Consider the following 12767-nt stretch of genomic DNA (forward strand, 5'->3'; position numbering starts at 1 on the left):
ATTATTATTAAGATGATTTTAACCTCATTCATGTTTATTCAAACAGGGTTAAAATAATGGGGTCTAGAATTTTATTGCAAGCAAGAAAAGAAGCAATAAAGAATTAATGAAGAATGATTTTATTATAATCATGATGGAAACATGTGCCCTATCGAGGCTCGGGGGTCGGGCTGTCCCCGAGGAGTGATCTCTAATAGTCACTGGATTTACACATCCCTATTAGAAGGAAAAGGACACCTGATGACGACAGCTGGCCTTGACGTTTGTGAACCAGCCTTCCTAAAGATCTGGTTTAAAGAACGTCGAGAAGGATCTTGATTCCTCTTCATTCTTTGATCTTTAACAGGGTTGTATCCTAACCCTTGTTTCCCCGGATTGTCCTTGATAATGGGTAGCTCCGGGATTCCTTGGGAGTTCTTGCCTAATCCTTGTCCTGGCAAGTATCCGTTCTTTGTGAGCATATGAGCTACCTTCTTCATTTCTCGGGGAAACGTTTCAACATTGGCAATTTCCAATGCTTGGAAGGCGGTTTCCAAAGCTTCCTCTGCTGCATCCACATAAGGTATGTTGGATGGCTTACTGATGAGTATGTCATCTTCAGCTTGCACGGTCACCAGTTTGTCACCCACGATGAACTTGATTTTCTGGTGGAGCGTAGAGGGTACAGCTTTCGCATCATGAATCCAAGGTCGGCCGAGGAGACAGCTGTATGCAGGAGTAATGTCCATTATTTGAAATTCGACGTTAAAGATAGTGGGTCCGATTTGGATTGGAAGACTGACTTCTCCCACCACTTCTCTTTTAGAGCCGTCGAAAGCTCGAACGATCATGTTGCTTGGGCGCATTTGGACTCCCTTGATTGCCATCTGATCGAACGTCCTTTTTGGCATCACGTTCAAGGAAGATCCATTATCCACCAAGACCTTCGCGATGTGATACTCCTTGCACTTTACAGAGATGTGCAAGGGCTTGTTATGGTGCGGTCCCTCGGTGGGGATCTCTTCATCTGTGAAGGTGAGGTGATCATTAGCCGTGATGTGACTAACAATTCCCTCAAATTTGTCTTGGGATATGGTGTGTGATACATACGCCTCGTTCAAGACTTTCAACAGAGCTTGCCGATGCGGTTCGGAGCTTAGGATCAACGACAACAAAGTGATCTTTGCTGGTGTCTTGTGAAGTTGATCCACAATGGAGTACTCGCTTTGTTTGATGATTTTTAACAGCTCATCAGTCTCCTCCTCGGATTCTCTATCTTCCTCGGTTTTCTCCTTTTCTTTTCCTTTATTCTTGGGAGCTTTATCGTGCAGATCTTCGGGAGAGTAGATCCTGCCACTCCTAGTCATGCCCCCAAGTCCAGCGATATTGGAGATATCATTGTCGGCAGAAGTATGGATGTCGTATATCCATGGCACAGCCTTATTCGATTCGTAAGGGAAAGGTCTTGGAGCGACAATCCTTAACGGCGTGGGACCCTCCCCTTTTTCTGTCTTGATTACCAACAACGGCGTCGTCGTGTGTTCACTTTGCGCAGTTGTTGGTTTGCATTTTATCACAAATGGCGTGCGATCCATTCTGAACATACGCATCGATTAATTCTTTCTTTTTATTAATCTTATTTATTAATTACTAGGAGAGATAAATGCAAAATGAATGACTAATGAGATGCAAAGGCAATAAATCTCAAAAATACTGTTTTATTCATTAAAGAAAGTGTACAACTTATCATACGATGCTTTGAAGCAATTTTTTACAATATAAGAAAAGCCGATAAAAACCAACAGGCGGGTTCATTTTTCTTCTCCATTCGTCTTCGGCTTCCTCCACATGGCGTGCTATTGCTTCAACTTGCATATGGACGGCTTGACTCATATCATCACTACTTTTCTGAGCGTCCTTCGCCTTTTGAGTGTGATAGTTGATCATGGCCTGCAACTCGTTAAGCTCGTCTTCGGCTCGATCCTTCTCTTCTCGGAGTCTAGCCATTTGTGCTAGTCCCTCCCTTTCCTTTTTGCGGAAATCGGAAAGGTTTGCGGTTTGTTGTTGAGCAACTTCCCGCCATTGTTGTGCGTCGGATCGAGTCAAGAGCAGATCGTCTTGCATGTTCTTGATCAACTGTGCCTGCCTTGCATGTTCGGCTTCAAGGTGTGCTATCTTTGCGTTGACTTCTTGGAGTTGACTACTCGGTTCAACCTTTGGCATTTTGGATGCCCGAGTAGTCTCCTCATTGAGGTTAGCACACTCATCCTTGAGCCGCTCTATCTTGTGGTCTTTCTTCTTGCATTGCCTTTGAAGACCATCAATAGTAAAACTGGATTCTTCATTTTTCTCTTCAAGAACTCTCATTTGAGCTCCCATAATTTCCAGCTTTTTGGTCAAGGCGTCGACTTGTTCTTGCAATGCCTTCCTTGTTGCTGTGGTTGCACAAGAAGTGGATGGTTGAGGCACCCCCCTCTTGCTCCTCCATTCCTCATAATCAATGGAGACGGATACCCGAGGCTTTCCAAGCTCGAGATCTCCCTCATAGGTTGGTCTCTCCCATGCTCTCATGACAGCGTGCATGTCCTTCTGATGCTCATAATCGAAAGAGAAACACAACCCTCCAAGCTCCTCTATAGTAGGAATGATCTGAGTCCTCATCAGTTGCCTCATAACCAATCTTGGTGAGTAGGCTATGCAACCTCTGAGGCCCATCAATGGTATGCTTGGATAACTGCCGCATCTCATCAATACATTGCTTGGACGGAACCAAGGGCAAACCCACGTGAAGTGTTCAATACTCCACTGTTCCATCTCCTCCTTCCACTCGGAAGCATATCGGCGGCGTACGGGGATCTTCGAAAAACTTCTCAACGGATCGGGAAAAGTCCCCATATGACTAAAGGCATAAAAGTGTGTGATGCCCCACACATACAACAAGGAGGTGCAGCATCGGATGATTTTTCCTTGCTTCTGTTGAGACAAATGAACAGAGAACAAGGTGTCGGCAAGAATGGCAGGCACGGGACTCTTCATGTGTACGTCCCAAGCGAAGAAAGCGTCCATCGCAGCATGGTCCACTGTGTTAGCGTAAAAGGGGAAAAGGATCATCCCAAATACAGCTAACGCTAGAGTTTTGTTGAAAGCTAACCAATCTCCCTCACCAGCCAAGGAAGAAAGGTGGTCTTCAATCATAGCAAGCTTCCAACCTTTAATACTGCCGTTCCCCACTAAGGCAGCTGATCGTGATGGTAATTTGACCTGAGTGGCAACTCTCTCCACGGCCACATGGTTATCATGAAAGATATAGACCCCAGCTGATTTGGGCCATCGTAGCATGAGCTCGTACTCCTCGAGAGTAGGAACTAGGTCAAACTGGGGGAACTCGAAACAATGTAGATCGAGACTCCAAAAGTGGACCAATGCTCTCAGAAAAGATGGATCCACACAAATCTTCATCAAGTCGAGAACTCGTCCATAGGATTTTTCGAACTCCAAACGAGCCTCTCGTGGCATCAAGGTACAGAGGTGATCCAACCTCTCGGCACGGTACAATAAGAAGTCCACTTTCTTCAATTGCCCTTGCACTCCCCTAGATCCCTCCATGATCTACAATAAAATGCATGATATGAGATGATGGGGATGAATATGCATGCATAGTGTTTATTTAACCAAGCATTATCATGTTTTTTGGGATTTTCCTAACATGATGCATGATATTGCTTGGTTTGGGTAAATATCATTATTTTTTTGATATTTTGTATCTTTTTGTATTTTTGGGTGAAAAGGGAAACTACCTATATGAATGCAATGAAGGTAGACGTTAACACCATGTACTTAGAAGATCCTTATTCCTATTTATTATTATTTTTATTTAAAAAAAGAATGTTGTATGTTTAAAAGGTGCAATGTATGCTCATACAATGTCACATAAAAATGCACACACAATTCACTCATCCACAAACAGTCACGAACGAATCACGAGGTAGGGGTCTCCTGCAGAAAAGTGCATATTCAAGGAGGATCTAACTGTTCTCACTTGGTCAAAGGCCCCCAAGGTGCCCCCATTATAGGGACCCAATTCCTCTCGTCGTAAGTCGATGGAAAGCTCCAACGCACTGTCGGACTTAAGTTCATGGTTATCACCTTGAGTGATGTTTTTCCGACAACGGTCTCGTAGGCTCCTATAGACCCATTCAACCGGCCGTACTAACATCCACTCCCTATGGATTACCACTCATGCCCCCGGGTATAGAGGGAACTGTTGTGTGCAAAGGTTTGTGTGCAATTTTTATTTCAAACAATTGCGGAAATTTAAACAAACAACAGTTATTTAAAGCCAAATATATAAAGCATGTTATCATACAAGCAAGGGGTAATGAAGTAATTTTAACTATTATTTGTTAAAAATAATCTGTCACTAAATGGGACTGACTCTCAAAGCTTCCCCAGTGGAGTCGCCATCTGTCGCCACCTGCCCGAAACGGGCTTTCGGCATTCGCGAAGGATGGTTGGACTCGTTTAATTGTTTTAAAAATATGGATTGCTAGAATGACGTATTCTCAAACTGAGACCTTGTCAAACGAGCAATTTTATTAAATGATTCACCAATCCATATTAATCCCAAGCGGGACCCTCCATGGATTAGTGGTTTTCGCAAAAGGAGGGGTTCGTGGAGTCGCCACCAATGTTTTACTCAAAACATTGGAAAAAGGGATAAGGCAATTGATTTTATAAATCAACTTTGGCCATTACAACCAGAGTTGGGTAAGGGAGTCGGTTACGCGTGGGGAAGGTGTTAGCACCCCACAGCGCCCCTTTCGGGTTCCCTATGACAGATTATTTTCAAAAATAACAGCGTAAAATTACTAGATTACCCCTATTTATTCTAAGCAATTATAAATTAACTATCTACATGATGACAGTTTAAATATGCACACAGAAAGCAGTAAAAGGAAGGATTTAAGAAGAAACCTCTTGAAGCGTGCTTTTATATATTGAGTAAAACTGGGAAGCTTTTTGGCGTTCCCTCGCTCTACAAGCTCGCTCGCTCCTTCTAAAAAAACTTTTAACTATGGAAATCCGGAGGATTTCCTTTCGACTAGGTTCGATCCTCAAGCAAAATGGCTCGGGGCTCAAGAACTTTGTCGGATCAACTCTCCGAGTGATTTCTAGGGCAGAACACTGCTCAAAAACCCCAGAATACTCAAGGAGAGGGTTAAAACTATCTGAAAAAGTGTGGAATGACGTCCAATTGACGTCATATTTATAGGGAATAGGCGCAATACGGCCTACAGAAGCAATACGGCCGTATTGAAATTTTTGAACTTCAATACGGTCGTATTGAGTTCAATACGGCCGTATTGAAATTCAGAAATTTCAATGCGCCCGTATTGAGTTCACTGCGGCTGTATTGAAGCTTCAATACGGCCGTATTAAGTTCAGTACGGCCGTATTGGGCTTCATTCCCTCCACTTCCTTATTTTGAGCTATTCTAAGACCTCTAGACCTACAGAGAACCCTCCTAGGGCCTTCCAGGAGTCCTTCTGGCTGATCTTCCTTCAGTCTTCGAGAGTCTTCAGGCTTTATTTCCGACCCGGACAATTTTAGGGGTCTACAGGCCAAGACATCAACATGAAGTGATCATCAGATAAAACCAAATAAACTAGAAGACTAAGTTATCACTCTTATGCCTAGAAAAAGAGGGTAGTCAAGATTAGACGAAGTATCATGTATCCAGACGTAGTAAAAAATAATGAAACACGTCTGAAGTCCACTAATCATACAAGAAACACAAGAGGAAATCAACATGAATACAAAAAAGGGAAAATCGGCAAGCGTGGATTCACAAGTCAAAGCTAAGTGCGTCAGAGAAAGGACACCTACTTTTCAGAAAAAGACAGCACCGCAGTAGCTAAATTGATGAGGAAAGTAAAAATATACCTAGATCATGATTGAAGTCAGATATTGAAGTAATCAAATACACAGAGAGACTCCACGAATACAAGCAAACATTTAATGAAAGATCAAATGCATTAAATGAGAAGATTTACATGACCATGAACGAAGCCTCTATCTGCAACGACACGAAGCTACGCTGCAACGAGAAAATTTGAATTCAAACAATCGGCAGATTTATCAAAGTATCAAGAAAAAGAAAAAGGAGATATAGAATAGAGAAGTAGAGAAAATGTGCAATATGAAAAAGGAAGCAAAAGAGCATAAGTCATTATTCTCAAAGCATTTCCTGTATATCAGTGTAAAAACTAAGATAACTTATCTTAGTGAGTGTTTCTAATAGTTTATCCTCTCTACGAGAATAAACAAACACTTAGACACTTATCTTTGTAAAACTAAGGTTATGCACCTTAGTGAGTGTAGAAACTACCTTATCCTCTCTATGAGAGTTGCAAACACACTCAACACTTTCAATTGGTGTAAAGCCTGAAGAGGATGTTAGAAAGAATACTTGTGAACCAGAAGTGGTTTGAGAATACTAGCGCTAGTAAGTGAACCTAGCGGGCCAAAAAAGGTTAAGAGTACTTGGAAAACCAGAAGTGGTTAAGAATACTAGCGTCGACAAGTGAGGTTGACGAGCCAGAAGTGGTTGAGAATACTTGTAATCTTTTATGATTAGTGGAACCCTTCGGTGGAAGGAGACTGGACGTAGCTCAGATTGAGTGAACCAGTATAATCATCTGTGCATACTTTTCATTTTTCAACCCTACTTACCTTGTCTTTCTTTCACTTTTCTCTTAATTAAATCATTAGACGAAAACACACTTGATCTTCTGAAACATTTCTTTTATTGGACGATAAAACTTTTTAGACAAAAAACGAATTTACTCAACCTGCTTTTTAAACTAGAAGATTAGTTTTGTTAAACAAAAGAAAACCTCTAGACAGAAAAGCCTGCACAAGTTTTCAACCAACATTAAATACCCTACTAAAAAATTATCCTTGCGAAACAACTTTTGAAAAATCATCCTTCGAACTCAAACACACACATTCAACCCCCCTTCTGTGTGTATTTTTGCTAACTTCATTTCGTATCAGAGCTTGACCCCTTGGATTGAGCATCTAACACTGCAAGGGTAATGATCATGGAAAATGAAGGAAAAGCCTTAAACCGACCACCCCTCTTCAAAGGAGCAAAATATAACTATTGGAAGCAAAGAATGATTGCGTTCTTTGATGCATGTCATATAGACATGTGGGACGTCATTGAGCAAGGAAACTACATTCCATTAGATCAAGCTGGCAACGAGAAACCTAGAGCACAATAGATTGAAGAGCAAAATAGATGTGGGACACCCTAACTCTGACATACGAGTCCCTAGAGGTAAAACGCAACAAGCTAAGCTTGTTGGCACGTAAGTATGAACTTTTTGAGATGGAAGAAAACGAATCTATACAGGCTATGTTTGGAAGATTCCAAACCATCGTTAATGAACTTTCCTTCCTATGTAAAACTTATGATAGCTTTGATCATATTGACAAATTACTTCGAAGCTTACCCAAGAAATGGAGACCACAGGTTATTGCTCTGAGAGCATCCAAAAATCTAGAAAAGCTATCTCTGGAGGAACTTATTAGATTGCTTAAAGTTCATGAGTTGGAGTTGCAACAAGACGATGCTGGGAGAAAACAAAAGTCTATTGCACTAAATGTACAAAAGACAAAATCTACACCGTCCTCTTCAAAAGCCCTAAGGGCCGATGATACATCTGATGAAAGCTGCAGTGAAGAGACCTACGACACAGAAGATGAAATATCCTTCCTATCAAGGAAAATTCATTCAATGATGAAGAAAAAGGGAGGAATACGATGGAGAAAATACAGCAAACCTCCTAGAGAAAAGGCACAACCATTGTGCTATGACTGTAAGAAACCTGGAAATTACAAGACAGAATGTCCAGAACTTGAAAAAGAAAAAGAAAAAGAAAAAGAGAAGAAGAAGTTGATTCCCTACAAAAGGAAGAAGGCCATGATGGCCACCTGGGAGGACCTCGACACAACATCGTCTGAAGGAGACGAAGAAGCGAATATCTATCTCATGGAAGACATAGACTCATCAAAATCTGATAATGAGGGGGTAATTGAATCTGAATTTAAAATTCTTGAGCATGCATACAATCAACTTCTATCAAATTCAGCAAAGATTTCTACTGCATATAAAGATCAAAAGAAAAGAATTTTGGAACTACTTAAAGAAAACCTTTTACTGAAAAATGAAAATGCAAAACTCCTTTCAACTTCAGAAGAAGTAATTAAACTTAACAAAGAAATTGATCTCTTAAAATCTGATTTGTCAAAATTCACACTAGGAACCAAAAATCTTGAGCTTCTTCTGAAACACTCCAGGAGTGGGAATGATAGAACAAGACTAGGATATGTTGAATCTGAATCAGAAATCAAAACAAGAACATACGCATCTCCCTTGTATGGAAAGAATGGACATTTTACGTCCAAATACAATCACATGCATAAGAAGGGGGATTCCAAAACCTCCAGAGCTAACACTCATGGACCCAAATCCATTAAAGTACCAAAAACTGAAATAGAGTGCATGTTACAGATCTGTTCAACAAAAACAAAAAATGCCCAGTCATGGTACCTGGACTGTGGCTGCTGATGTATTGAAAACCGCAAGTGTACGGATGTCGTCAAGTAATAAATATCGAATCACAGGGACTACGTGTTTGACCTAGAATTACTAGTATTTTAATTTGAATTTTAAAACAGATAGAATGTTTGTTTTGAGATGATAAGATCAGATTCGCTGGTAAAAGAGATAGTAATGCAATTAATGAATAAGATAAAACTTTAAGATAAGATAAGGAGATTTCCGGGAATCTAGGGTTCGCACAAAGAGTTCCAACAATATTGAATTATTATTTTCATTAATTAATTCTATTCCATCTTGAAGGTAGTCTTAACCTAATTTAATCCTTGCACCTTCTCAGGCTACGAGGACGTGTTTAATTAAAATTAATCCCTACTCTCGTGGTAATTACGTTCAATTAAACCCATTAAGATCTTTGTTAATCTATTACTCCTCGAAAGCTTAAATCAACTCTCGTGATTTAACACTCAAGTCTGTTCCTTTAGGTTCTGATAATTAGGTTCTCCTCTCAGTTCATCCCTAATTATCTATGATTATGAAAATTAAGATTAATTGTTTATCATAATTATAATCAAGTTCTCCTCTCAGTTCATCCTTAATTAATGTTATTATGAAAACAATAATGTTAAAGTTCATATATAAAATATAAAAGAACAAATCAAGAATTGGAATAAAATTAAGAAACTGAATAATGCATTAATAAAGAGGTTCTCAGAGGCTAAGCCCTGATCCCAGAAAAAGGGAAACTACTCACAGGAGTTCATAGTAGTTCTCCAAGAAAAGAAGAATAAAAGAAAAGCAAACCTTAGAGTCGATGGCACAGGCGCCCAACCTTCTCCAAGTGTCAAAAACTAAATAAAACTGTCTCCGAAAACAAAAGTGCTGTTCTAGGCTAACCTCATCTAATTTATAACCTAAAAGGGTAAAAAGGTAAAACTACCAAGATAAAAATTACAAAAATAAAAATAAAACATAAAACTTAAAAAGCTGGGACGCGAAGTGAATCACGGCCGTGACTGAGAATCACGACCGTGATCTTCTCTGGAGCACATCTATGAAGGGTCAGTGGCGTTCATGGGTGTGATTGGGAGTCACGGCCGTGATTTTCTCTGGTGAATCACGGGCGTGATTTAGAATCACGGCCGTGATTTTCCTTGTAGCTCAGCATTTCCTCTTTAATTCTTAAATCTTGATCCTGCTCAGAGAAAACACAACACATACCAAGAAAAGCATAAAATAGGAAAATGATATAAAAATTTATTAAAAACATGAAAGATATGCATGATTATGCTATGAATTCTTGTGAATTAAAGTGCTAAAATACGAGTAAAATACACAACATCAAATAACCCCAAACTTGAACTTTTGTTTGTCCTCAAACAATAATTAGCACTTTGAAAAAAAAATCATCAAGAATTAACTGAGCATTTAAAATCTTCACTCTTAGTCTCACAAGGTCCAATTAGAATCTTAATCTTTCATTACTAGCGCCAACTCTTAGTTTCTAAGAGTTTCATGATGTCAAATCTTGTAAAGCTCATTAGTCAAACGAAGATAATTTAACAGAAATAATTTTTCAATGCTTGTGACACAAATAGGGGTAATATTTTTATTTTTGTTTTTGTCTCACCTAAAACATTTCCCCAGTAGCCAATCAGTGTAGAGAGGATGATAATTTCAAGAACACGTAGCCTCAAAGGGGGTCTAGCTATTTTACTAAACAATTCCCCAGTAGCTAATTAGTTCCCTTAGTTTTCTAAGGTTAAGAATATTCTCCCTCTAACCTATGACCTCAAAGGGGTGCTAGGTGATTTTTTTATTTTTTTATTTTTTTATTTTTTTTTTATTACCCCCCAAAAGCTTTTAAGCACGAATTAAAAAGAATTTATCTTCAAGAGACTATTTTTATAATTCTCGATCATTTCAAGCCTCAATACTAAGAACCAAGTGCTAGCCACAAAACCGGCTAATTTTTCAACCTTTTGTTCTGAGACTTCAAGATTCAATTCATCACATTCAGTGTTTTCAAAGACGAACAATTTCATTAAAAATATTTACTTTTCAAACACAAATTCAAGCTGGGATTAACTGAATATGTATATATGCATGATTTTTTTTTTTTTTTTTTTTTTACTTTGCATGAATGAATGAAATGCGTACATCCTCCTAACCCCAAACTTAAAGATTTGCTTGTCCCGAAGCAAAGAGCTAATGAATGCATGATAGATTATTTTGACAAAATTATAAAATGCATGAATATGCAACCAACCCACAACAGAAAGGAATGCTTGTCCCTAAGCATCAGAGTAAAATAAGGAATAAGAAAGATCTCACTGTGGTGGAAAATCATCTGGATACCGTTGAATGTGCCATTGATACATTTGATCAACCATGTAATTATAATGCTGCTGGCGTTCATCCATTTGTTGCAGCCGGTTATCCATTGATTGAATAGCTGCCAGGATAGCAGCATTGTCCACCTCAGGTCCAGGATGTAGAGGGGGTTGTTCAGGAGCTGCTTCCTCATCTGCAGGAGCCGCTTCCTCAACTGCTGGAGGTAGGTCCTCTAATGGCTCCAGTGGAAACTGCCGTGTAGCCCGGTTCTTCACGGTGTATGTTGGATTTGGTAACTGGTGGTGCACTCCCGACTGGGTTACTACAAAGTAGTATTTATCATCTTCATCTTTCGCAATGCAGTTCATAGAAGAGCATGTAGCAAAATTAATAGTACGGCTTCCAGGGAGTGGTTCTAACTGGTCCAGCCAAGCGTGATAGCCAAGGTGTTTGGCTATAGTGGTAATGAGGCCGCCGTTCACAATCGCACCGTGGCTGGTATTGGAAATACTCTGGAACTGTCGTGCGAAATGACTGCCAGAATCAATAGGCTCCTCTCTATTTTCCATCATAGCCCATAAAAGTAAAAGGTCGCTCAAACGAACCTTTCCTTCAGAATCACCTCGGGCCAAAACAGTAGAGGCAATAAAGCGGTGCATAATACGGATGGCGGGATGGCGGAAAGCAGAGGAATTACATTTTCCAGCGACCCAATTACTTGTACCTGTCAAACTATACCAAAAAGAACCAGGGTTGAAAGAACTTGGGGTTCTCGTGCTCCCTCCAGTGGGAAATCCAAAAATATTATTGAACTGAGCCAGGGTTAATTCGTGTTCTTGGTTAAACATACGGAAAGAAATCAAACCTTCAGAACAATTTGGCCCAGATAATATTTCCGTGTGGAGAGAACTCAAGAACTCAAGAACTAGTCGAGGATAAACAACATCATTATGCACGGTAGCAAAGGTTGTCCACCCAATGTTAGTTAACATGAAATTGATATCAGCACGTAAACCCAACTTACGAATAAATGGGAAGTCGAGATACCTGGTAGGATGGATAGTGCGGAAGCGTAATACCTCGTTCCGCTCACGCTGTTCATCGTTCCGATAGAACCTCGGAGGAAGGTGCGGAATTTCACTTGCTTCTTCCTCGTAACTGTGGGTATCGGAAGCGGTGGAGGACGAACCAACGGTACGGGTGCGCTTGGGAGCCATGGATGAACGGAAGGAGTGAATGTGGGAGTGTCGCCACCGGCCCGAAACGGGCTTTCGGCATTCGCGAAGGATGGTTGGACTCGTTTATTTGTTTAAAAATATGGATTGCTAGAATGACGTATTCTCAAACTGAGACCTTGTCAAACGAGCAATTTTATTAAATGATTCACCAATCCATATTAATCCCAAGCGGGACCCTCCATGGATTAGTGGTTTTCGCAAAAAGGAGGGGTTCGTGGAGTCGCCACCAATGTTTTACTCAAAACATTGGAAAAAGGGATAAGGCAATTGATTTTACAAATCAACTTTGGCCATTACAACCAGAGTTGGGTAAGGGAGTCGGTTACGCGTGGGGAAGGTGTTAGCACCCCACAGCGCCCCTTTCGGGTTCCCTATGACAGATTATTTTCTAAAATAACAGCGTAAAATTACTAAATTACCCCTATTTATTCTAAGCAATTATAAATTAACTATCTACATGATGACAGTTTAAATATGCACACAGAAAGCAGTAAAAGGAAGGATTTAAGAAGAAACCTCTTGAAGCGTGCTTTTATATATTGAGTGAAACTGGGAAGCTTTTTGGCGTTCCCTCGCTCTACAAGCTCGCT

At 40.1% G+C, this 12767-nt stretch overlaps 1 protein-coding gene across 1 annotated transcript; it reads left to right on the top strand.

Annotated features, from left to right (window-relative positions):
- The first annotated feature begins 7282 nt into the window (after window positions 1–7282).
- Window positions 7283–8614, top strand: LOC109794455 (uncharacterized). Its single transcript, XM_020353905.2, has one exon. It carries the CDS (start codon window positions 7283–7285, stop codon window positions 8612–8614), a length of 1332 nt encoding a protein of 443 aa, XP_020209494.2.
- Window positions 8615–12767: the final 4153 nt, after the last annotated feature.

Source organism: Cajanus cajan, chromosome 2 (assembly GCF_000230855.2).
Source record: "Cajanus cajan strain Asha chromosome 2, NIPB_CcT2T_4, whole genome shotgun sequence".
NCBI lineage: Eukaryota > Viridiplantae > Streptophyta > Magnoliopsida > Fabales > Fabaceae > Cajanus > Cajanus cajan.